The 27,530-nt window shown below is 43.1% G+C and overlaps 1 protein-coding gene across 2 annotated transcripts in view; it reads right to left on the bottom strand.

Annotated features, from left to right (window-relative positions):
* The window catches only part of sgsm1a (small G protein signaling modulator 1a), a 92,487-nt gene that overhangs the window by 5,833 nt on the left and 59,124 nt on the right, over positions 1-27,530 (bottom strand). The window contains exons 10-23 of one of the 2 annotated variants that reach the window (XM_029677533.2): positions 26,237-26,304; positions 25,809-25,972; positions 19,448-19,577; positions 19,129-19,293; positions 15,180-15,306; positions 14,918-14,982; positions 14,569-14,714; positions 13,128-13,256; positions 12,853-13,044; positions 12,503-12,574; positions 3,427-5,097; positions 3,177-3,301; positions 2,930-3,012; positions 1,100-1,209 (exon numbers count right to left, since the gene is read on the bottom strand). In XM_029677533.2, the coding sequence (XP_029533393.2) occupies positions 1,100-1,209; positions 2,930-3,012; positions 3,177-3,301; positions 3,427-5,097; positions 12,503-12,574; positions 12,853-13,044; positions 13,128-13,256; positions 14,569-14,714; positions 14,918-14,982; positions 15,180-15,306; positions 19,129-19,293; positions 19,448-19,577; positions 25,809-25,972; positions 26,237-26,304 (3,247 nt within the window). The remainder of the gene's footprint in view (positions 1-1,099; positions 1,210-2,929; positions 3,013-3,176; positions 3,302-3,426; positions 5,098-12,502; positions 12,575-12,852; positions 13,045-13,127; positions 13,257-14,568; positions 14,715-14,917; positions 14,983-15,179; positions 15,307-19,128; positions 19,294-19,447; positions 19,578-25,808; positions 25,973-26,236; positions 26,305-27,530) is intronic. The other variant, XM_029677534.2, reaches the window with a different exon arrangement.

Below are 27,530 nucleotides of genomic sequence, written 5' to 3'. Positions count from 1 at the left end.
CTTCCTAGAGCTGTCCGTCCGGCCAAACTGAGCAATCGGGGAGAAGGGCCTTGGTCAGGGAGGTGACCAAGAACATGATGGTCACTTTGGCAGAGCTCCAGAGTTCCTCTGTGGAAATGGGAGAACCTTCTAGAAGTACAACCATCTCTGCAGCACTCCACCAATCAGGCCTTTATGGTAAAGTGACCAGACAGAAGCCACTCCTCAGTAAAAGACACATGACAGCCCGCTTGGAGTTTGCCAAAAGGCACCTAAAGGACTCTCAGACCACTAGAAACAAGATTTTCTGGTCTGATGAAATCAAGATTGAACTCTTTGGCCTGAATGCCAAGCATCATGTCTAGAGGAAACCTGGCACCATCCCTACAGTGAAGCATGGTGGTGGCAGCATCATGCTGTGGGGATGTTTTTCAGTGGCAGGGACTGGGAGACTAGTCAGGATCGAGGGAAAGATGAACAGAGCCAAGTACAGAGAGATCCTTGATGAAAACCTGCTCCAGAGCGCTCAGGATCTCAGACTGGGGCGAAGGTTCACCTTCCAACAGGACAATGACCCTAAGCACATAGCCAAGACAGAGAAGGAGTGGCTTTGGGAAAAGTCTCTGAATGTCCTTATGTGGCCCAGCCAGAGCCCAGACTTGAACCCAATAAAACATCTCTGGAGACATCTGACAATAGCTCTGCCGAGATGCTCCCCATCCAACCTAACAGAACTTGAGAGGATCTGCAGAGAAGAATGGGAGAAACTCCCCAAATATAGGTGTGCCAAGCTTGTAGCGTTATACCCCCAAAAAACTCTATGCTGTAATCGCTGCTAAAGGTACTTCAACAAAGTACTGAGTAAAGGGTCTGAATACTAATGTAAATGTGATATCAGTTTATATTTGTATTCATTTACAAAAAAATGTGCAGACATGTCTAAAAACCTGTTTTTGCTTTGTCACTATGGACTATTGTGTGTAGATGGATGAATTCAATTGTTTTTTCCCCCTTCATTTTAGAATAAGGCTGTAATGTAACATAATGTGGAAAAAGTCAAGGGTCTGAATTCATACATTAGTGTATATATAGAAGTTACAAAGTGTCTCTGTGGCCTCACCTGGATGAGAGAGCGCATGTTGGCAAATTGAGTGTCCATGCCACCGCCATGGGGGAAGTTCTGATTCATCCGCTTCATGAGCTCAGTGAAACAGCTGAAGGCCATGGCCTCTGAGCGAGAGAGCGAGAGGGAGAGAGAGAAAAAAGACACAGGGAGAGATGAGGAAAGACCGGGAGAGAGATTGAGGAAAGACAGAGAAATGTTGAGCGGTCCACTTCCATCGCCATTTCTGTTGTCCTCCCTGAAGCACAACAGTATCCCTGTCCTCTGTTTCATAAGATTATATTCATTGTACTCTTTCTTCACATTCCAATACTGCCATATGATAGAGATAGTCTATGATGAGTCTCATTGACTGATTGTCGTTTGACTAAGTTTATGTAGAATCTTAATTTGACCTATTGCCACAGAAAAATAATCCTGTCGAAACAGGATTTGAATGTTTAGTCAGTTATGTTCCTTGATTGGGGTTAGGCTACTAACTGGCCAAAAGTAGGCTACATGAAGTGAAATACCGTTAATATAACTGTGCGTTAGTGTGGGTTTTCAGTGAAATTATGTAAATCACAAAGCTCATCTGCACTTCCTGCAATTTTCAGCAACAAAAGAGTGATCAAATTAAGATCCTACATCTGTATGTGTCACACTCAACGTCAACAAAACTAAGGAGATGATTGTGGACTTCAGGAAACAGCAGAGGGAACACCCCCCTATCCACATCGATGGAACAGTAGTGGAGAGGGTAGTAAGTTTTAAGTTCCTCGGCGTACACATCACAGACAAACTGAATTGGTCCACCCACACAGACAGCATCGTGAAGAAGGCGCAGCAGGAGGCTGAAGAAATTTGGCTTGTCACCAAAAGCACTCACAAACTTCTACAGATGCACAATCGAGAGCATCCTGTCGGGCTGTATCACCACCTGGTACGGCAACTGCTCCGCCCACAACCGTAAGGCTCTCCAGAGGGTAGTGAGGTCTGCACAACGCATCACCGGGGGCAAACTACCTGCCCTCCAGGACACCTACACCACCCGATGTCACAGGAAGGCCATAAAGATCATCAAGGACAACAACCACCCGAGCCACTGCCTGTTCACCCCGCTATCATCCAGAAGGTGAGGTCAGTACAGGTGCATCAAAGCTGGGACCGAGAGACTGAAAAACAGCTTCTATCTCAAGGCCATCAGACTGTTAAACAGCCACCACTAACATTGAGTGGCTGCTGCCAACACACTGACTCAACTCCAGCCACTTTAATAATGGGAATTGATGGGAAATGATGTAAAATATATCACTACCACTTTAAACAATGCTACCTAATATAATGTTTACATACCCTACATTATTCATCTCATATGTATACGTATATACTGTACTCTATATCATCTACTGCATCTTTATGTAATACATGTATCACTAGCCACTTTAACTATGCCACTTTGTTTACATACTCAACTCATATGTATATACTGTACTCAATACCATCTACTGTATCTTGCCTATGCCGCTCTGTACCATCACTCATTCATATATCTTTATGTACATATTCTTTATCCCCTTACACTTGTGTCTATAAGGTAGTAGTTTTGGAATTGTTAGCTAGATTACTTGTTGGTCATTAACATCTGCTAACCATGTGTATGTGACAAATAAAATTTGATTTGATTTGAGTAGTAAAAAAAAAGGACTGCTCAAATCAAATTTCGGAAGGCAAAATAATCATGAAGGTTGACACATTTTTCTTCCATCGCAAAATTCATATCGCAAATACCAAGGAGGAGAGTGAGGAACACACAGTCACAGCCTTGCCTGAACGGCGTTAACTCACCATCATCCAGAATGACAAGGAGGGGAGCCAGCAGGTCACACATGCCCTGCACATAGCCAATCTCCAGGTGCTGCCAGATATAGCTGAGAAGAGAAGTCGACATCACGTGCGGGTGTAACTCATTCATTCTTCCTATTTTCCCATTTGACATTGAGCTCCACACATAACATAATGACTTATAGATTATTTCCAAACCTTTCTGCAAAAGAGCACTAGAGAATCATGAAAGACATTGTTTTTATTTTACCTGCACATGATGTTGCGCAGTTTCTCCAGGTTGGCAGGGGTAAAGTACCAGTAGTTCCTGTCACACCTCTGGACATCCTTCTCAATGCGGTGCAGGTTCATCGTGTACATGTCCAAAAGCTCTTGCTACAACAAAGGCACAACCCCCCACACACACACACAAAATGTTTAAGCATAACTTACTCGTAATTGTAAAAACAAAAAGCAAAATAAATCTCGATTGTTATGAAAATAAAATGGCAGGTGCCTACAGAATAGGTGGTTCCGATGGATGACACTGGAGAGATGTCCTCGTTTGTCAGCTCTCTGCCCACGGTCAGGGAGTCAAATTGTGGGAAGATGCTCTCCATCTCAGGCTCCTCGGACAAGTTTAACTCTGTGCCCTCTGGGCTGGTTTTGCACTGCTCCTCCTCCAGTTGGAGCTCCAGATGGGGGACTGAGCCCTCAGAGAGAGCAGCCCCGACCCCGGAACTGTCGCACGGACCAATCCGGTCCCACAGTGGGGTAATGGAGACGTTTGCCATCTCAATGGCTGAAGGAGACTCCTCAGATTCCGTGGTGGCCAGAGCCTCCTCACTCTGGGTGGTGCTACCAAATGCTTCCATTGCCCTTGCCACCCTGGTGTCTGCTACGGGGCTTGTATTCTTCTCCATCGCTGACCACTTGGTCTCCTCCTCGCTTTTTCCCACTTCCTTAGATTTTGTAATGTCCTCCACATTTTCCTCTGCAACTTCTTCGTGTGACATAGTCTTAACCCCCTTTGTTTCGGTTACCTCTTCAAATTTTAAAGTCTCATTGGCTTCTACTTCTTTCTCAGTTTCTGTCTTTTTCATAGTCTTTCTTTCGGCTTCCTTTACTTCCGATGTTTCAGCACTCTTTGTTTCTCCAGCCTCTGAAGTTCGCTCAACCTCGAATTCTGATGTCTTGTCCTCCATTGCTTCTGCAGTCATTGTTGATGCCAATGCCTTCTCCTCTTTTGGCTCTCTATGGTTTGTTTGGGATGTTTCATTCTCTTCTGGATCTACAGACTCTGGTTCTGATCCTTCGTCCTCTGTTTCTCTTGACTCTTGAGTTTTCAATGTCTCTGCTTCCAGTGACTGCAACTCCTCTGTGTCTGCTCGCATGGTTGGCTCTCCATCCAACATTTTCACCACTTCTGTCTCAGGCTCTTTAGCCTCTGTTGTTTTGAACTCATCTGTTTTGGACTTCACCGTTTCTTCTACAGCATCCACTTCTGCTTTCGGCAACTCAATGTCCCCCTTTTCATTGATCCTTACCTCTTCTTTCTCGGCAGGTCCAGTCACGGGTGTATTTTCTTCCTCTATTTTCTGGCTCTGTAACGCACCTAAGTCTGCTGCCTTGTCCTCCCTTGTCTCTGTTTTTTTGTCCATTTCAATCTCTAGCACCTCTGTCTTCTTGTCAATTTCTACTTCTGGCATTTCTGTTTCTACTGGCTCTACTGTCACTGTATTTTTGTCTATTTCTATATCTGGCACTTCTGTCTCATTGCCCTCAATCTCCTGGGTCACTTCGGTCGCACTCTCTTTTTCCTCCTTCTCTGGTGGGTCCTTGGCCTGGAGGTCCTTCTCCTCCTGCAGGGCCGGGGGTTGGGCTTTTGGGCTATCTGCCTCCAACTCTTCCTCATGGGCTTTGACTGGGCTCTGTGGGGCTGGGGCCAACTGTGGAGGAGTGCTGGTGATGTTTTTAGGGGTGGTGTCAGGTGCAGTGCTGTCCTCTGTGCTCAGAGAGCGGTCTGACAGGCCCGAGGTGACTGAGAAGTTGCGAGAGGAGGGGTGCCCCGAGTCTGGGGAGCTGGTCCCATTGGGCAGGGCTCCTCCATTGGGGATCTTGGGCACCTGCTTGGCCTCTTTGCTCTTGGGCTCGGTCTCGATCTGATCCACCTCCTCCACAGACTCAAACACCTAAAAGAACAAGCCAGAGGGAAGCAGGCTAAGGGAAGGGAGGATGTGAACTGAAGAACTAGCAGGCGAGATAATGTGGGGTTGAGGAATACTGGTTCAAAAAAGCAAAAGATCCCTTGACACATAATATAACAATATAAATATAACTGTAATAGACTAGAGCAGCGTTTCCCAAACTTTTCTTCTTCTTCTTCTTTGAGATTGGGTTGGTGGATCGCATCCAACTTTTAAGGTACATACACCGCCACCTACTGTACTGGAGTGTGAGGCCAGTCACAGCCTACCTCATTCAATTTTCTCTAAGAAAGTGAAAAAGAGCCCTAGACAACATTTCCCTTCCCTTTCCTCCCCCCACTACATCACCTAAACCCCAACCCCGTCCAGCCTCTCTAACCCTTTCACACAACCTCTCCCTATCTACGTCATACAGTTCACAAAATATCAACACATGGTCCACCGTTTCCTCCATTAAACACTCATCACACAGACCTGTTTCATGTCACCCAATCATTCACAAAATGGCATTCAAACCCGTGTGCCCAAACTGTAGTCTATTCAGCACTACATCCTATACTCCCCACCTCTTCCTTAGCTGACTGGTGCATGCAATAAAATTGCTTCCTCTCACCATTAGCATCCCACTCGCTTTGCCAAAGATCGAGCCCTTTTGCCTGGATCAAGTACTTAACATCCCTACGGCCCAACGGGACCTGAATATCTACCCTCTCTCCTCACCGCACTCTTAGCCACCACATCAGCCTTCTCATTACCCTCCACACCCACTTGGGGAGGAACCCAACAAAAGCTTACCACCACTCCCATCCTCTCCAATCCCATTAACAGCTCCATCATTTCCATACACAAGTCTCCCCTATCCGACCTGCCCGTCTTCACACTACTCAACACTGCAGCTGAATCAGAGCAGATCACCACTCTGAATGGCTTCACCTCCTCCACCCATCTCAAACCTAGAATCATGGCCATCAACTTGGCCACCTACACTGACACATAATCAGTTAACCACTTACATACTCTAACATTGAAATCTGGGATATACACTCTTGCCCCCTCCCTACCACTGACTGGATCCTTTGAACCATCTGTGTGTGTGTGTATATATATATATATCCTTAAAAATAAATAAAAAATGATTTTCTAAAATATACATACATACATACATACATACATACATACAGTTGAAGTCGGAAATGTACGTACACTTAGGTTGGAGTCATTAAAACTCGTTTTTCAACCACTCCACACATTTCTTGATAACAAACTATAGTTTTGGCAAGTCAGTTAGGACATCTACTTTGTGCATGACAAGTCAATTTTTCCAACAATTGCTTACAGACCGATTATTTCACTGTATCACAATTCCAGTGGGTCAGAAGTTTACATACACTAAGTTGACTGTGCCTTTAAACAGCTTGGAAAATTACAGAAAATTATGTCATGGCTTTAGAAGCTTCTGATAGGCTAATTGACATTATTTCAGTCAATTGGAGGTGTACCTGTGGATGAATTTCAATGCCTATCTTCAAACTCAGTGCTTCTTTGCTTGACATCATGGGAAAATCAAAAGAAATCAGCAAAGACCTCAGAAAAAAAAAATCGTAGACCTCCACAAGTCTGGTTCATCCTTGGAAGCAATTTCCAAACTCCTGAAGGTACCACGTTTATCTTTACAAACAATAGTACGCAAGTATAAACACCATGAGACCACGCAACCGCCATACCGCTCAGGAAGGAGACGTGTTCTGTCTCCTAGAGATTAACGTACTTTGGTGCGAAACTTGCAAATCAATCCCAGAACAACAGCAAAGGACCTTGTGAAGAATTTTTAATAGGATTAAATGTCAGGAATTTTGAAAAACTGAGTTTAAATGTATTTGGCTAAGATGTACAGTATGTAAACTTCAACTGTACATATATACACACACACATACACACGTGTTTTGCGGATACTATTTAATGAAGTTGCTAGTTGAGGACCTGTGAGGTGTCTGTTTCTCAAATTAGACACTAATGTACTTGTCCTCTTGCTCAGTTGTGCACCGGAGCCTCCCACTCTTTCTATTCTGGTTAGAGTCAGTTTGCGCTGTTCTGTGAAAGGATTAGTACACAGTGTTGTTCGAGATCTTCAGTTTCTCACATGGAATAGCCTTCATTTCTCAGAACAAGAATAAACTGACGAGATACAGAAGAAAGTTCTTTATTTCTGAACATTTTAAGCCTGTAATTGAACCCACAAATGCTGATGTTCCAGATACTCAACTAGGCTAAAGAAGGCCAGTTTTATTGCTTCTTTAATCAGCATAACAGCTTTCAGCCTTGCTAACATAATTGCAAAAGGGTTTTCTAATGATCAATTAGCCTTTTATAATGATAAACTTGGATTAGCTAACACAACATGCCATTGGAACACAGGAGTGATGGTTGCTGATAATGGGCCTCTGTACGCCTACGTAGATATTCCATTAATCAGCCGTTTCCAACTACAATAGTCATTTACAACATTAACAATCTCACTGTATTTCTGATCAATTTGATGTTATTTTAAATGGACAAAAAAAAAGGGCTTTTCTTTCAAAAACAAGGACATTTCTAAGTGACTCCAAACTTTTGAACGGTAGTGTGTATATATGTATACATCTCCACACCCCGTCTCATGTCCTCACCTTCCCTCAATCATATCCACAGCTACACTTGGTTTCGGAAACAACCACGGAGGAACGTTCCACAATGCAATTGCCGGCCCTTTCTCGCTCTCCCCTGGTCCATATTCTACCACTTTCTGCCCAATTGTCCACCCTTCTGCTTACCCACTCCTCGGTACCAACATTCCCCATTTGCCATGACCGCAGGACATCTTTTTGAACTCCTTTTCTACCTTTCCGAGTACGCTAATGCAAGTTTGTCCCGCTTTATCCTCAGTGCCAGTTCCCCACTATCCACCTGCAATGCCTCAAGAAGTGGTGTCGTACTGAAGGCACCAACAAGCACTCTCAGGGCTATCATCAGGGTGAACAACACCGGACTAACCACACGTCCCTGAGAAGTACCATTGTCCACTTCAAACCACATTGACAATTCTGGACCACCACACGTTTCCACCCAGCAGGTATCACCCCAGTCCTCAGCACCTTCTTATACAACCCTAACACTGCTTCCAACGCACTGTCCGCAAACATCACATAACACACCCCATCTTCTCAAGGAGTAGTCCGTCCGCATCCCTCCAACGCCCTTGTCATATCATACATAGAAAACTCTGCATCCATAGCTTCTCCTTACTCCCCTTTGTTCTTTAAAACATGTCCACGCTCCTTTAACTTTCCCCAAAGTCTCATCTTACAGGTGCTGACATCTATGAACCACTGCAAATGCACCACCTAGGACAGTTGGCTTTTCTTTACTTGATACAGCGTTGACATTTGTTTCTACCAACACTGGAATCCCAGGATTTTTACCCTTCCCCGTCATTTTCTTTTTTACATAGGTGTGCAACATTAGGAATATTATAGTTGTATAAAACGACAAAAATTGAAAGATTACATGTATAAAAAAGCAACAAATTGTGTGTCGGAACAATGTCTAGCTTTTGGAGGCGCTCTAAGATGCTTATCTTGAAGCCATAATACAACATATTTCCATGAAAATAGTGATTGTGTTCTACACTTTTCAGTATTGTGGGACTAAGCAGCTCTAGTGTATGAGTCATGCTACAGAAGTGGTGCAAATTGGGGGTTGGAAGAAAAACTATTCCAACATACAGTATATACAGTATTTACCTGAATTCCTTATCACCCCACTAAATTTGTCACTACCAAAACATAGTGAGAAAGTTGCAATGAAGGGAGAACCATGCACTGTAGTAATTTTATTAACCTTCTATTACAGATACAGTAGCAGTCAAAAGTTTGGACACACCTACTCATTCAAGGGTTTTTCTTTATTTTTTGCTATTTTCTACATTGTAGAATAATAGTGAAGACATCAAAACTATGAAATAACATATGGAATCATGTAGTAACAAATAGTGTAAAACGAATCAAAATGTATTTTATATTTGTGATTCTTCAAAGTAGTCACCCTTTGCCTTGACAGCTTTGCACACTCTTGGCATTCTCTCAACCAGCTAGGTAGTCACCTGGAATGTATTTCAATTAAAAGGTGTGCCTTGTTAAAAGTTCATTTGTAGAATTTCTTTCCTTTTTACTGAGTTTGAGCCAATCAGTTGTGCTGTGACAAGGGGTTGTATACAGAAGATATCCCTATTTGTTGAAATACCAAATAGCTATTAAGGCGAGAACAGCTCAAATAAGCAAAGAGAAACAACAGTCCATCATTACTTGAAGACATGAACGTCAGTCAATCTGGAAAATGTCAAGAACCTTTAAAGTTTCTTCAAGTGCAGTCACAAAAACCATCAAGCGTTATGATGAAACTGGCTCTCACGAGGAACGCCACAGGACAGGAAGACCCAGAGTTACCTCTGCTGCAGAGATAAGTTAGAGTTAACTGCAACTCAGATTGCAGCCCAAATAAATGCTTCACAGAGTTCAAGTAACAGACATCTCAACATCAACTATTTAGTGGAGACTGGGCGAATCAGGCCATCATGGTCAAATTGCTTCAAGGAAACCACTACTAGAGGACACCAATAAGATGAGATTTGCTTGGGCCAAGAAACACGAGCAATGGACATTAGACTGGTGGAAATCTGTCCTTTGGCCCAAATTTTAAATTTTTGGTTCCAACCTCCGTGTCTCTGTGAGTAGGTGAATGGTTGATCTCCACATGTGTGGTTCCCACCTTGAAGAATGTAGGAGGAGGTGTGATTGTGTGGGGTGCTTTGCTGGTGACACTGTCTGTGATTTATTTATAATTCAAGGCACACTTAACCAGCATGGCTACCACAGCATTCTGCAGCAATATGCCATCCCATTTGCGCTTAGTGGGACTATCATTTGACCCAAAACACACACCTCCAGGCTGTGTAAGGGCTATTTGACCGAGGAGAGTGATGGAGGGCTGCATCAGATGACCTGACCTCCACAATCACCCAACCTCAACCCAAGTGAGATGGTTTGGCATGAGTTGGTTCGCAGAGTAAAGGAAAAGCAGCCAACAAGTGATCAGCATATGTGGGAACTCCTTCAAGACTGTTGGAAATGCATTCCTCATGAAGCTGGTTGAGAGAATGCCAAGAGTGTTTATTCCAATATTTATGTAACTAGGCCAGCCAGTTAAGAACAAATTCTTATTTACAATGACAGCCTACCTCGGCCAAACCCAGATGATGCTAGGCCACTTGTGCACCGCCCTATGAGACACCCTGTCACGTTGGTATGAAGAGATTCTGGAGACAGGCGCAGGAACGCATAATAGTTTTTTTTATTAAGCCCAAATTACAGAGTGCCGTGTAAAGGCACGGGGACGAAGACCAAACAAACACGTAACAAAACACAAGGTAGAAACCCAAAACAATAGAGAGAGGAGTACCTCGAATAAATAACACGTGCACAATGATTATCACACGGGACAAGACCCGTAATCATCTGCGCAATCCACAAGGGCACAAAAGCCCAAACAGCACAGCACAGCACACGCACCAACGGATGGAAATCAAAGGGCACACTTATACAAGTACTAATCAGTGGGAATAGGGGACAGGTGTGCGTAATGAAAGTTCCGGAGGGATCCGTGACACTCCCAATCACGGCTGGATGTGATACAGCCTGGAATCTAACCGGGGACTGTGACACTATTTCATAGTTTTGATGTCTTCACTATTATTCTACAATGTAGAAAATAGTCAAAATAAAGAAAAACTTTTGACTGATACTGTACATTTTATAAATGCTATATGCATACCATTTAACTAGATTTTTTTAAACTGAATTTATAGAAATATAATCTCTATTTGACTGTATGAATCTGAAACGTGTTAATTGATTGAATTACTTATACATCGAATTAATGATGTTGTTAGATGTTTCAATTATTACTTGGGTCCAATGGGTGGGGATTGCTATGGGTTGAGAGTGATCAGCCAATCATCAGAGAGCATTGCCTTCTTGAAATTGGGTTGCCTATGGTTTGTAAACCAAAGACTAAGGTAATATCCAGGCCAATAACAAGATTTATACCAGGACATTGGTCCCAAGATCCAGACCCAGTGAGATAAGACTTTATTTTTGTTATGTCTCAAGACCAAGACCACTAAATCAAGAGTCCATAGGCCCTTTCTTCAATTGTAAGAAACTCAAATAGAGTAAATTTGAGTACAGTAGGGCACATTATAGACATCTATGTTTTGGCCAAATAGATTTGGGAGCCCCCCTGCTGGCTATACATTTCAATACTCTACACTTTTTCCTGAAGTGTACACTTGTCCCCTACCCACATGGTGGTATTCTGTAGCTCAGTTGGTAGAGCACGTCACATGCAACTTTAGAAGGGATTTATCCTCAATGGCGCTGCCCATGCTGTCACAAACGCCATACTGCCACAGATACAAATATATCTCTAATGGTGTCAATTGTCTCAGTTGTGACCATTTCAGTTTGTACAATTTTGACTTATTTTGTATTTAAAAGAATCCCCATAGTCAGCCATCTTCCATTTGGATGGATGTACATCCCAGCAAACATATATTTTAGTCACAAAGGCGTACTCCTTATACTTTTTGATACATTAGTGACACTGTAAAAAAATACATGAAGATTTACCAACTTGCTCACTGATTTTCTCCTAAAGGTTTGCAGGACAGACTACTCACCATGTGGGGTAAAGTCTCGTCACCTGGTGACATCTGCAGGGGTGTGACTTAAGGCACATTTATTCTAAGGTCTTCTAACATGTGTGTTTCAGTAGTGACATCAAAAGTTGGGACAGACTTTCTGAGAAAGCTGTTTAAAAAGAAACCAAACTACTTATTAGATCAGTGTATTTCAATGTAACAATACAACTCAAATCATTAATTGCTTTATTTTCTATGAAGTTCAGGAGTCAAGGTTCGGGACAGCCACTGCTCAATATAAACAATGACTTTTTCCTATATTGTGTACTATATTACTTTGTACACTATGTTTTATTGCCTTGGATTGAATTAGAACATATCATGATGTAAATAAATGTCCTAAGTTTGGAGACTTAAGCGTTTTTTAAATTGTTTTTGCGGGAATGGGACTGTAATTTGCTAAACTTTTGTAGAATCACCTGTATACAGGCAAGTGTGTATTCAGCCCTGCGTGTGTTATTATTCGTATGGTTAATTATTATGAATAATAGCTACTTTCAATTATGTGAGCATAGAGGGGGATAGAATGACATACAAAATCAATGCAACATTTCATCTACAGTATTTAATAGGACTCTCAGAGTGCATGAGGGGTACCTGGGTGCTGCTGCTGGAGTCACTCTGCAGGCGAGCCAGGCTCTGTCTGTCTGAGCTGCAGCTCCGGGAGGACTGGCATGGTTAGTATCAGAGAACCAGGGGAGAAAACAGGTCGATAAAAACCTGGCACAACACAACATTCTAATGTGGACAAGTAGGCCTGTATGCAATGATACGTAACTGTCATAAAGGCCGTGTATTATTGATGACCCAAGTGAACACTTCACTATATGCTTTGTACTTTGAGGCGTTGATGATCTAACATCTTGGTCAAAACAACATATTGGACCACCGGGTATCCTGTGTGCCGCAAGGCTATGTGTGCGTGTGGACAGGCGTGCGCGCGCCACCTCATTGCTGATGCTGGAGTCATGGTGCAGCATCCTCTGGACAGGGTTGGGATTATCCACGCTGGCCGAGACAGACAAGCACTTAGCCAGCGCCGCTGCATGCTGCTCCTTCTCCCGCTGCCGCACGATGGCCTCGCAGCCCAGCCACTCGCTCATGGTCTGCTCGTAGCACGCCCGCACCTGCTCATCCACCTGCAGTGTCACAGGGCAAGGGTCAGGGGTTGGAGGTCAATGGGTTTTGGTGGTGACATCTAAATGGCAAGGGTGACACCAACCTCTTTCCTGTCAGACTCAGACATGCCAAACTGGTAGTGGCCCAGGAGGAAGGGCCACACCTCCTTACGCAGCGAAGGATCAACACCGCCGAAGTAGACCAGGCGCAGCAGCTCCTGCTCGTTATAGGCCTGGAGAGCAGAGAGGGACAGACCTCAGTCAATGAGATATAGAAAGGCCTCTGTACAGACTTGGGTTCAAATACCAGTAGTTGTCGTTTTCTTTAAGTTACTAGTTTTGTGAGTTTGATCGAGCCTGTCTAGAGTGCGGGTTTCACTTTTAGGACTATTCCATTGGTTCTATTGTGCCAGGTGAGCCCAGGTCGGAATATACTGTACAGTACACACAACGACGTACCCACACATGAATAGACTAACGTTTACATATACTGTACACTGACATAAAACAATTCACAAGAACACATTGTCTACAAAACAAAAAAAAAGCAGGCCAGTGGCTTATTTAGAGTAGATCAATTATTCTGCAGAATGGTTGTGTACACTGGATGTCAGTGGGGGTCCTAATTCACTGTTGAATAATGTATAATACATAATAAAAAAATATTTAACTAGGCAAATCGGTTAAGAACAAATTCTTACTTACAATGACGGCCTACCCTGGCCAAACCCGGACGACGCTGGGCCAATTGTGTGCCGCCCTATGGGACTCCCAATCACGGCCGGTTGTGATACAGCCTGGAATCGAACCAGGGTGTCTGTAGTGACGCCTCAAGCACTGAGATGCAGTGCCTTTGACCGCTGTGCGGGAGCCCATAATCTAGCCCTTTTAGCTAAATGCCCAGATTGAATACAGACAGTAGGACTGTACAAACACAGGATTGGACACACATGGATGAACCAGATAGATTATTAGCCACCTGAATCCCTCCCATTGGTTGATTAGTCAACTGAATCCCACCCATTGGTTGATTAGTCAAATGAATCCCACCCATTGGTTGATTAGTCAACTGAATCTCTCTCATTGGTTGATTAGTCAACTGAATCTCTCTCATTGGTTGATTAGTCAACTGAATCTCTCATTGGTTGAATAGTCAACTGAATCTCTCATTGGTTGATTAGTCAACTGAATCCCACCCATTGGTTGATTAGTCAACTGAATCCCACCCATTGGTTGATTAGTCAACTGAATCCCTCTCATTGGTTGATTAGTCAACTGAATCCCTCTCATTGGTTGATTAGTCAACTGAATCCCACCCATGCAAATGTCTGCTGTTAATCTTAATGGCAAGCCACCCTTGCAGATGTTTGGTTGTGTGAGTAAGAATGTGGTGAGTGATTTGATGATTAATGGGTGAATATAGATGAGTGTGTGTGTGTGTGCGTTTGCATCTCGTCGCCAGGGGGTTTGGGCTGGTTGGTACTGTACAGTGTGTATCTCTGATGATGTTAGCGACGCTGCTAAAAATGTGATGGTGATACTTACAGTGCAGTCTTGAAGGAACCTCTGCCACACCTCAGTGGTGAGGCCCGTGAAGGCATCGCAGGGCACATCGGGTGCCACGATAGTGTGGTTGACCAGGGCCGAGAGGTGTGTACGTACAGTGGACAGTTGACGACAATAAGCTAGCCCTGAAATATAAAAACATAACCGCTTTCAAATGATCCTCCTTTCTGAGGTAAAGTATTTAATAAGGCGTTCAAACATCCGACACCTAATTATTAGTTGGACGCTAGGCTAATTGATGAACTGTTTGAAATTAAAATACATTGCAACGCATTGCAAATCATCTAGGGGTAGAAAAGATAGAAGAGTTGTGTTCACAATCACGTACAGCCATAGAACGCCCGGGAGATTATCTGATACTTCATTTGGTCACACAGCAGCTTCAAAGGGGCTCTGTAGAGGGAAACAGCATATAAATCAAAGTGTCCTCCATAATGCCTTCTCTTCGATCTTCAGCCTTTACCGATCCTACTGACCTGAGAAGGATACGAGCTCCACAGACCCGGGTTCAAATACTAGTTTAGGTCAGTGGAATCTGTAAATGCCAGGGATGATGTCTGGGTAACCACCAGTGTGTGTCCGTCTCTGACCTGTCATGGTTGCAACCGTTGGGGGGTCCTCCATCTGAGAAGCTGCCCTGGGTACAGGATGAGTAGGAGGACTTCCTGGGGATGGGCTGCCAGATGTTGGCCCCCTGGTCCATCAGCTCTGGAGCCACTGCATCACAGAACAACACACACAAGCATCATGGTTAGCGCACAGTATAAGGTTTGAAACATATCAGCCCCACGTTAAGTACATAAATCAAATACTTGAAAGTATTTGAGGTGTACCTGATTTAGCTTAGTGTTGCCATTGTACTGGGCAAACTATATCAAGCAAAGCTCAAGTATTTGTGAGTATATGACTTATATGTACAGGAAACTGCCAAAATAAAGGAAATGTAATGAACGCAGGTGCTTCCACACAGGTGTGGTTCCTGAGTTAATTAAGCAATTATAACATTCCATCATGCTTAGGGTCATATATAAAAATGCCCAGTTGCCCATTATTTTGGCTACCATGGCTAGAAGAGATCTCAGTAGCTAGGTTTCCATCCACTTGGCCATAGTTTCATGTGAATATTCAAAAGAATCCATCCAAGTTTCCACCAAACTGACTTTGTTGCGGATAAAAATCAGTGCGTGATGACATAGGCAAAAAAAGGTACATTTTGCGCGCACTAAGTTTTCACGTACCGAATAAAAATCCAAAGTTCAATGTGTTTCCACTGCATTTTCAACTCTAATGATAGTTTTGTCACAAACAGTTGCGTTAAATAGCAAATGTGACCACTCTGGTCTTGACACGTACGCTCTAGCCAACAGCTCACAGATACAGTGCAGGTAGGCTGTGTGAGTTGGCTAGTCTACATGATGGGATTATTCATATTTTTAGTGGTCAAAACGGCAGACAAACATAAATCATCATGTCACCAGAATAAGACTCTCGATATTTACTAGAAAGGAGCATCAAACTCATCACCTTGCTCTTTCACCAACCTGTGAAGTTCATCATCATTTATTTCATCTGTAGCCAAATAAACTGCATGGTTTATTGAGTCGTAGTGGGACGACCACACAAGATATCATCGCGTGACTCCAAGTTCACTTTGATATGATGGTTGTTATATCAATATTTGTGCATAAAAGCCTTTGCATCGCAGTTTCTCGCATAATACAGTTGAAGACGGAAGTTTACATACACTTAGTTTGGAGTCATTAAAACTTGTTTTTCAACCACTCCACAAATTTATTGTTAACAAACTATAGTTTTGGCAAGTCGGTTAGAACATCTACTTTGTACATGACACAAGTCATTTTTCCAACAATTGTTTACAGACAGATTATTTCACTTATAATTCACTGTATCACAATTCCAGTGGGTCAGATGTTTACATACACTAAGTCGACTGTGCCTTTAAACAGCTTGGAAAATTCCAGAAAATTATGTCATGGCTTTAGGAGCTTCTGATAGGCTAAATGACATCATTTCAGTCAATTGGAGGTGTACCTGTGGATGTATTTCAAGGCCTAACTTCAAACTCAGTGCCTCTTTGCTTGACATAATGGGAAAATGAAAAGAAATCAGCCAAGACCTCAGACATTTTTTTGTAGACCTCCACAAGTCTGGTTCATCCTTGGGAGCAATTTCCAAATGCCTGAAGGTACCATGTGCATCTGTACCATCTGTACAAACAATAGTACGGAAGTATAAACACCATGGGACCACGCAGCCGTCATACCGCTCAGAAAGGAGACGAGTTCTGTCTCCTAGAGATGAACGTACTTTGGTACGAAAAGTGCAAATCAATCCCAGAACAACAGCAAAGGACCTTGTGAAGATGCTGGAGGAAACAGGTACAAAAGTATCTATATCCACAGTAAAACGAGTCCTATATCAACATAACCTGAAAGGCCGCTCAGCAAGGAAGAAGCCACTGCTCCGAAACCGCCATAAAAAAGCCAAACTACGGTTTGCAACTGCACATGCGGACAAAGATCGTACTTTTTGGAGAAATATCCTCTGGTCTGATGAAACAAAAATAGAACAGTTTGGTCATAATGACCATCGTTATGTTTGGAGGAAAAAGGGGGATGCTTGCAAGCTGAAGAACACCATCCCAACCGTGAAGCAAGGGGGTGGCAACATCATGTTGTGGGGGTGCTTTGCTGCAGGAGAGACTGGTGCACTTCACAAAATAGATGGCATCATGAAGAAGGACAATTATGTGGATATATTGAAGCAACACCTCAAGGAAGTTAAAGCTTGGTCGCAAATGGGTCTTCCAAATGGACAATGACCCCAAGCATACTTCCAAAATGATGGCTTAAGGACAACAAAGTCAAGTTATTGGAGTGGCCATCACAAAGCCCTGACCTCAATCCATAGAACATTTGTGTGCAGAACTGAAAAAGCGTGTGCGAGCAAAGAGGCCTACAAACGTGACTCAGTTACACCAGCTCTGTCAGGAGGAATGGGCCAAAATTCCCCCAACTTATTGTGGGAAGTTTGTGGAAGGCTACCCGAAACGATTGACCCAAGTTTAAATTGTTTAAGGCAATGCTACCAAATACTAATTGAGTGTATGTAAACTTCTGACCCACTCTGAATGTGATGAAATAAATCAAAGCTGAACTAAATCATTCTCTCTACTATTATTCTGACATTTCACATTCTAAAAATAAAGTGGTGATCCTAACTGACCTAAGATAGGGAATTTTTACTTGGATTAAATGTCAGGAATTGTGAAAAACTGAGTTTAAATGTATTTGGCTAAGGTGTATGTAAACTTCCGGTGTATGTAAACTTCCAACTGTACATTTTACAGACACAAAAAGATCCCACCATGTCAAACAAAAAACATCTGTTGCATTTATAAATTTGCACCAAAACATCCTGTTTCCATCATAGCTGTTGGGATTTTGTTTTTAAAAAGGTATATCTTAACTTGCATAAAAACTGTGGATGGAAATGTGGTTAGTGACTTTAAAAGAGGGGTCTCAAAGGAGCATAAAGGGTGTGTGAGGTTTAAAGGGTGTGTGAGTGTGTCTCAGTCACCAGATTGCAACCCAATTGAACACTTCTGGGAGATTCTGAAGCGCCGCCTGAGACAGCGTTTTCCATCAACAAAACACCAAATCATGGAATTTCTCATGGATGAATAGGGTCGCATCCCTCCAAAAGAGTTCCAAACACTTGTAGAATCTATGCCAAGCGCATTGATACTGTTGTGGCAGCACATGGTGGCCCAATGCCCTAATAAGACACTTTATGTTGGTGTTTCCTTTATTTTGGCAGATACCTGTATTTGACCCTGGTCAAACTCTGACCTATACTGTAACTGCACAGCCTCAAACTCTCAGACACAGTCACATTGCACCATCATGATTTGGACACCTCTGGAGATGATTCTCAAGACACGATCACAGCTGAATTAGACAGATTGGGTATGATACTGGACATGATCCTTCATTAGATTAGAGGATAGGTTAATAGCTGCCATAGATGTTAGGTGGTATTGGAGAACAAATCAAGCACATCACCAAGGACATTTGGGGAATCAAAACATGTCAAACTGTGGAGGGTGTACAACTGCCTGTTGGCATCGTAATGACGACATTCTTATTGGGCTTTCTTTATTCTGTTAGCCCGCACATACTAAAGTTCTTCACGCAAATTTTTCATAGACGTCAAGGCATGAATTTCTGAGTTGGGTGTGCATCTGAACTTAGGATTCAGACTTTAACATGTCAATTTCAACATTTGCTCTTTTGCTACTACTCTAAACCACTATGCACCTCGACATAACGTTTAGATTTTTTGATTGGAAGACCCGTTGTCCAAGAGGGACTGAGGTTAAGGAAAGGGGACAGAGAGTGCATGATTAGGGGACTCATTTGTAAGGTTTGCAGGGAGGAGACAGAGTGCGAGGCGGTGATTGAAGCAAAGGAAGTGGACAGACAGACAGATGGAGGAGCTGAGGTGTGGCAACATTACAGCTGTTCCCTGTGGTGGTTGAGGAGTGGTCTCTGGAATAGCTGCAGGAGCGCTTAGGGACCACCAAGATCCCTTTGGTCGGGGGCTTTCCTCTCAGATGGAGGGAGAAGGAGCGGGACAGGAGAGGAGCCCCCGGGGGAACACGGGGAGGGTGTGTTATAGTCACTGGAATGGACAATGAGGACAGTTGGATAACAAAAATAAACAAAAAACATCACTCCGGGGCCACCTGAAGTTAACACTCGGATAATAGGTGTCATGGAGCAAATGAAAACCAGGATATTACCAGTGCTCTGGAGGAGGGGTCAAAGTCACTTACCAAACTCTGATTGGCTGTTGGGGAACAGGATGCGGAAGACATAGTCTGTGGCCTCATCCTCCTCCTTATCAGACACCGAGTCCGAGGAGCCCTGTGAACACTTGTTTCTCAGTTTAGGGAACACCTTCCCCTGTAATCAGAAATGAGGTGAATAGTACATACAATAAATGCCAACAAAAACATTGTTAGCTAAATCTGTACCTAGATTTCTTAAACATCCACACTTTCACCAAACAGGAGGACTGGCTATACAAGCCATATTTAATGAGGTCTGTCTTAAAGCAGCCATGTGTGGTTAGTTTTTATCATTTATTTTGCTCAGTAGACGATGTAGTCTTTACAGTCTAACACATACAGTGCCTAGTGAAAGTCTACAAACTCCTTTCCCAATTGTCAAAAAAGGCATTCAATTAGATTTTTCCCCCTACAGATTTACACAACCTGCTCCACATTTTCAAAGTAAAAGAAAAAGTATAGAACACTTTCTAAATTAAAAAAAAATCACACCAATAGTTAATACTTGGTGGGAGCAGCTTAGGCAGCCATTCAATTTTGTTTTTACAGATGCAATTCAATTTGAATAATATTCTACCCTGTACAACTCTTAAGGAAACATACTCTATATATACAAAAGTATGTGAGTGAAGAGGCAATTTCAGACACACCCGTTAGCACACTGCCATGGAATCTACATAAACAAACATTGGCAGTAGAATGTCCTTACTGAAGAGCTCAATTACTTTTTTATTTTTTAAGGAGCTCAATGACTTTCAATGTGGCAATGTCATAGGATGCACCTTTCCAAAAAGTCAGTTCTTGAAATTTCTCCCCTGCTAGAGCTGCCCCGGGCCAAATGTAAGTGCTGTTATTGTGAAGTGGAAACATCTAGGAGCGATAACGGCTCAGCCGCAAAGTGGTAGGCCACACAAGCTCACAGAACGGCAGCAGCACAACTGTTCAGGAACTTAATGAAATGGGTTTCCATGGCCGGTCAGCAGCAAAAAAACCTAAGATCACCATGCACAATGCTAAGTGACGGCTGGAGTGGTATGAAGCTCGCCGCCATTGGACTCTGGAGCAGTGGAAACGAGTTCTCTGAAGTGATGAATCACACTTCATCGTCTGGCAATCGATTCGGCGGATGCCAGGAGAACCTGCTCCAATGCATAGTGCCATCTGTAAAGTTTGGTGGAGGAGGAATGATGGTCTGGGGCTGTTTTTCATGGTTTGGGCTAAGTCCCTTAGTTTCTTAGTGAAGGGAAATCTTAACGCTACGGCATACAATGACATTCTATACCATTCTATGCTTCCAACTTTGTGCCAACAGTTTGGGGAAGGCCCTTTCCAGTTTCAGCATGACAATGCCCCCGTGCACAAAGCGAGGTCCGTACAGAAATGTTTTGTCAAGATCGGTGTGGAAAAGCTTGACTGGCCTGCACAGAGCCCTAACCTCAGCCCAATCAAACACCTTTGAGATGAATTGGAACGCCGACTGCGAGCCAGGCCTAATCACCCAACATCAGTGCCCGGCCTCACTAATGCTTGTGGCTGAATGGAAGCAAGTCCCTGCAGCAATGTTCCAACATCTAGTGGAAAGACTTCCCAGAAGAGTGGAGGCTGTTATAGCAGCAAAAAAGGGGACCAACTCCATATTAATGTCCATGATTTTGGAATGAGACGTTCAACAAGCAGGTGTCCACATACCTTTGGTCATGTCGTGTACAGTGCATTGGGAAAGTATTTAGACCCCTTTTTCCACACTTTGTTACATTACAGCCTTATTCTAAAATGGATGAAATATATTTTTTTACTCCTCAATCTACACACAATACTTCTAGAAATGTTTGCAAATTTAAAAAAAATAAAAGTATTCAGACCTTTTCCTATGAGACTCAAAATTGAGCTCAGGTGCATCCAGTTTCCATTGATCATCCTTGAGATGTTTCTACAACTTGATTCCATTGATTGGACATGATTTCAAAAGACACACACGTCTATATAAGGTCTCACAGTTGACAGTGCAAGTCAGAGCAAAAACCAAGCCATGAGGTCGAAGGAATTGTCCGTAGAGCTCTGAGACAGGATTGTCTGCAGCATTATTAAATGGAAACATTTGGAACCACCAAGACTAGAGCTGGCCGCCCGGCCAAACTGAGCAATCGGGGGAGAAGGGCCTTGGTCAGGGAGGTGACCAAGAAGCTAATGGTCACTCTGACAGAGCTCCAGAGAGTTCCTCTGTGGAGATGGGAGAACCTTCCAGAGGGGCAACTATCTCTGCAGAACCCCACCAAATCAGTCCTTTATGGTAGAGTGGCCAGATGGAAGCCACTCCTCAGTAAAAGGCACATGACAGCCCACTTGGAGTTTGCCAAAAGGCACTTAAAGAACTCTGACAATTAGAAACAAGATTCTCTGGTCTGATGAAACCAAGATTGAACTCTTTGGCCTGAATGCCAAGTGTCACATCTGGAGGAAACCTGGCACCATCCCTACAGTAAAGCATGGTGGTGGCAGCATCATGCTGTGGCAATGTTTTTCAGCAGCAGGGACTGGGAGACTAGTCAGGATCGAGGGAAAGTTGAACGCAGCAAAGTACAGAGAGATCCTTGATGAAAACCTGCTCCAGAGTGCTCAGGACCTTGGACTGGGGCGAAGGTTCACCTTCCAAAAGGACAATGATCCTAAGCACACAGCCTAGAAAAAGCAGTAGTGGTTTCAGGACAAGTCTCTGAATGTCCTTGAGTGGCCCAGCCAGAGGCCAGACTTGAACCCGATCGAACATCTCTGGAGAGATCTGAAAATAGCTTTGCAGTGACGCTCCCCATCCAACCTGACAGAGTTGGAGAGGATCTGCAGAGAAGAATGGTAGAAACTACGCAAATACAGGTGTGCCAAGCTTGTAGCGTCATACCCAAGAAGACTCAAGGCTGTAATCGCTGCCAAAGTTGTTTCAACAAAGCACTGAGTAAAGGGTCTGAAGGCTGCTTTGTCATTATGGGGTATTGTGTGTAGATTGAGGGGGGAAAAACTATTTAATCAATTTTAGAATAAGGCTGTAACGTAACATGTGGAAGTCAACGGGTCTGAATACTTTCCAGATGCACTGTTTTTGTAGAAATTGCTCAATATCGGTCAATTCGGTTGGGAATCATTAATGGACAGCAATATTCAAAATTTGTCTTGGATTTTCAAGAAGATAAAATGTCAGGACTGAGACTGGACCCCTCAACACCTCTTGGAAAGCCATTTTGGTTTCTTTGGCATAATTTGAGGGGGGAATTGTCCTGCTGAAAAATGTAATTATATCCCAGGGTTGTGTATTCAGGAGACTGGGGCAAGTTTTAATCTAGCTTTAAACCTGGGCTTTGCTCCTTTCACATTATTTTGATCCTGACAAACTCCCCAGCCCCTGCTGGTGACAAGCATACCCAAAACATGATGCTGCCCCCACAATACTTGAAAATATAAATGGGATCAACAACATTGCATTCACATCACATTACTGGATTTTTTTACAAAGTGAAAAGAAGGAAGCCTGTGCTAAAAATATATATTTCAAGTCATCCATTATGTTTGCAAAAGGGCCCTTAAGTAATACTGGAAGACATCATGGCAAATAAATGAACCTTTTGGCTTAAAATAAAAGCTGCAGGTTAAGGACAAATCCAATAAAACACATCACAGTGTTTATTTTTAAGTATTGTGGTGGTAGCATCTTGTTATACAGTGGGGAGAACAAGTAATTCATTTGCATTTTATTGCATGACATAAGTATTTGATACATCAGAAAAGCAGAACTTAATATTTGGTACAGAAACCTTTGTTTGCAATTACAGAGATCATACGTTTCCTGTAGTTCTTGACCAGGTTTGCACACACTGCAGCAGGGATTTTGGCCCACTCCTCCATACAGACCTTCTCCAGATCCTTCAGGTTTCGGGGCTGTCGCTGGGCAATACGGACTTTCAGCTCCCTCCAAAGATTTTCTATTGGGTTCAGGTCTGGAGACTGGCTAGGCCACTCCAGGACCTTGAGATGCTTCTTACGGAGCCACTCCTTAGTTGCCCTGGCTGTGTGTTTCGGGTCGTTGTCATGCTGGAAGACCCAGCCACGACCCATCTTCAATGCTCTTACTGAGGGAAGGAGGTTGTTGGCCAAGATCTCGCGATACATGGCCCCATCCATCCTCCCCTCAATACGGTGCAGTCGTCCTGTCCCCTTTGCCGAAAAGCATCCCCAAAGAATGATGTTTCCACCTCCATGCTTCGCGGTTGGGATGGTGTTCTTGGGGTTGTACTCATCCTTCTTCTTCCTCCAAACACGGCGAGTTTAGACCAAAAAGCTCTATTTTTGTCTCATCAGACCACATGACCTTCTCCCATTCCTCCTCTGGATCATTCAGATGGTCATTGGCAAACTTCACAGGCCTGGACATGCACTGGGACCTTGCGTGCGCTGCAGGATTTTAATCCATGACGGCATAGTGTGTTACTAATGGTTTTCTTTGAGACTGTGGTCCCAGCTCTCTTCAGATCATTGACCAGGTCCTGCTGTGTAGTTCTGGGCTGATCACTCACCTTCCTCATGATCATTGATGCCACGAGGTGAGATCTTGCATGGAGCCCCAGACCGAGGGTGATTGGCCATCATCTTGAACTTCTTCCATGTTCTAATAATTGCGCCAGCAGTTGTTGCCTTCTCACCAAGCTGCTTGCCTATTATTCTGTAGCCCATCCCAGCCTTGTGCAGGTCTACAATTTTATCCCTGATGTCCTTACACGGCTCTCTGGTCTTGGCCATTGTGGAGAGGTTGGAGTCTGTTTGATTGAGTGTGTGGACAGGTGTCTTTTATACAGGTAACGAGTTCAAACAGGTGCAGTTAATACAGGTAATGAGTGGAGAACAGAGGGGCTTCTTAAAGAAAAACTAACAGGTCTATGGGAGCCGGAATTCTTACTGGTTGGTAGGTGATCAAATACTTATGTCATGTAATAAAATGCAAATTAATTACTTAGAAATCATACAATGTGATTTTCTGGATTTTTGTTTTAGATTCCGTCACTCACAGTTGAAGTGTACCTATGATAAAAATTACAGACCTCTACATGCTTTGTAAGTAGGAAAACCTGCACAATCGGCAGTGTATCAAATACTTGTTCTCCCCACTGTAGGTACGCTTCTCACTGGTAGGGACATCAGGAGTTTGTCAGGATCAAAATAAATAAGCACAGGGAAAAAGCTAGAGGAAAACCTTTTTCTGTACTTCTATAATTTTTTATACTTTTTCTTTCACTTTGAACATGTGGATCAGGTTGTGTAGATATGATGGAAAAACATCAAATTTGATCCCTTTTTACATTTAATTTTAAGGCAGCAAAAATGTGACATCTATGCAAGGGGTGTTTTAACCCTGGATTGCTGACGCTATGTATTGGCCATTGAGAGGCTTTGAAGCCACCGGTCAGCCATATTGGTACTCCCTAGTAGGAGCATTCAGCCATATTGGCATTCCCCAGTAGGAGCATTCAGCCATATTGGTACTCCCCAGTAGGAGCATTCAGCCATATTGGTACTCCCCAGTAGGAGCATTCAGCCATATTGGTACTCCCCAGTAGGAGCATTCAGCCATATTGGCATTCCCCAGTAGGAGCATTCAGCCATATTGGCATTCCCCAGTAGGAGCATTCAGCCATATTGGTACTCCCCAGTAGGAGCATTCAGCCATATTGGTACTCCCCAGTAGGAGCATTCAGCCATATTGGTACTCCCCAGTAGGAGCATTCAGCCATATTGGTACTCCCCAGTAGGAGCAGTCCTCCACAGGAATGAATGGAATTCTACAGTATTTCAATTCAATGTTTATCTGACAAAATTTACATGTATTTATGTATTTTTTTGTTTTAGTGAGGAAAGTAACATTAAGGATTTTTGAAAAATATATTTACATTTATATGTTTAGTTCACATAATATAATGTAAAAGAATGCATTAGGGTGTCTGTAATAGAGTAAATGTTGTAAAAACGAATGTAGACATTAAGAAATGCATTTCTATAGATTTAAAAATATATTTTATAATAGTGGAAGAGTGCAAAGATGGAGTCACGGTGGCTTCAATAGTGCGCCCCCCTATCAGTCAAGTGTATATACAGTGCATATACATATCATTGATGTGCATGTTCCAAAATAACCCAATATTTGCCCCCCCCCCAAAAAAATTGAATAATTCAATTAAATAATATTTAGCTCTGTCAGGGAACCCCCATTCACATGGTTGTATTGAACTGTTGGATTACTAAACAGAGCATCCCCCCACGTGTCACCCCTCAGATAGTCCCTTATGAGTAGACATCCAGGGCTGACCTTTCCTCTCTGGGACCAGAGCGGAGGATCCAGCTGGCCATGGGGCAAGAGGCCATTCTCCAGGCAGGAGAGGAACTGGAGCAGATGCCCCCCTCTAGGGAAGCGCAGCGGGGGTCTCTGGATGCCGTCCTGGCTCACCAGCACAACCGTGCCCCCGCTGTCCACTGCAGAGACAATATTATACCTTTTATGGACCTTTTAAACCTATTATTGCAGTTTTTATGGGAAAATCATTATGAAGAAAATGTGCAAATGGATTATCCATTGTAAGGATATGAACAACCTTATAAACAAACCAGAACTAGCTGTTGTTGATATCAGTAGCTAGCAGACGAGCTCCATAAAAGACACACCAATTACATTCCAGACATTACATTGAGCCTGTCCTCTGAATGTTTACCTCCACTAGCCTCTGCTGGTGAACCTACCCTGCTGATGACAGTGCAAATAAACAATTTCCTCCAGACGGATGGTCATAGCGTAATCCCAGTACACACTGAAAGAGATGGAATCAAAGCTGGGGTTATTGAGACATCACTCACCTAGCAACAATGAGCTGAACAACAAAGTTGGCCAATGGGATATGTGTATTTTATTACTCTTGGTGTCTGTAGAACTCTGAATATGATCGGTGTTACTGAATGTAGAAACGATTTAAGTTGGGGTTCAGTATTTTGCATAAGTAAGTGGAGTGAGGGGTATTATATTGTACATTGAGAATGGGGGGCTAAGAACCAGATGCGTGTTTGACATGTTCTTTAACACTTTGGCACGTACGAACATACAGGCGTGATCATTCTACAGTGGTCCCTGCAGCGTACGCTCAAACCGTTGTGATTAGAACACTTCTTTAGAATGTCTAGTTACGATTGACGCAACAGTCAGCGTTTGAGCTGGCCACACTGTTTTTTCACAGAAACATTTTGCACGAGCACAGTCTTTACAATGTTATGTCCTCAGTGTGAGCAGTTTATTTTTGGATGCAATGTTCAGACATTCATAGCAGTAGCAACAGTACCACACAATTCTCATCCAAACTGGAAAATGTAGGCTACATTATATGAATTAGCTAATAGCAATAACTATTTACAATTCATCACATCACGGGTGACCTCACCAGTGATCTAAATAATTGATTCAAAATCGAAAGTTATCCGACGATGCGTCGTTTGTGCACACCGCCATGTTAGTAAATAAAAAAAAATAAAAAAGAGGTTACAAGATGAGTTGGGTCTGTTTACAGTATGCATGTTGAAGGGGGGGTGTCGTCTACCATCATTCACTTCCGTCATTCACTTTACTCGAAAGACGAGTGAACCATTCCTTCACTTCGTTTTGTTATAACATCTTTGGTCTGACAGACGTTTACGTGACAACCAGAATGCATTGCATGTCAACAAATATGGAGCTACACATAGCTGGAAATTAGCTTAGCATAAGCTCATCATAATCAGTACAACCTTCCAAAAAGTATTTTACAGACATCATATGTGTCCATTACAATCTATGCAAGAATCGGAATGCATGATTTGTCACCAGTACTTGAAAACGTGAATAAAACAGTAAATACATTATGCTCCATACATACAGTGTGCTACAGTAGAAACGACAACACGATATACATAAACTCTAAAGATAACGTAATAAGGCACTTAACTTTGATAGGAACACACACATATCCACACACATATTATTAGTAGTGAAGGCAATGCGGGCGCGCCA

The sequence above is a fragment of the Oncorhynchus nerka genome, linkage group LG13, assembly GCF_034236695.1.
Source record: "Oncorhynchus nerka isolate Pitt River linkage group LG13, Oner_Uvic_2.0, whole genome shotgun sequence".
Taxonomy (NCBI): domain Eukaryota; kingdom Metazoa; phylum Chordata; class Actinopteri; order Salmoniformes; family Salmonidae; genus Oncorhynchus; species Oncorhynchus nerka.
Note: the sequence above shows the minus strand (reverse complement) of the source record. Positions and strands in the feature narration are given on the sequence as shown.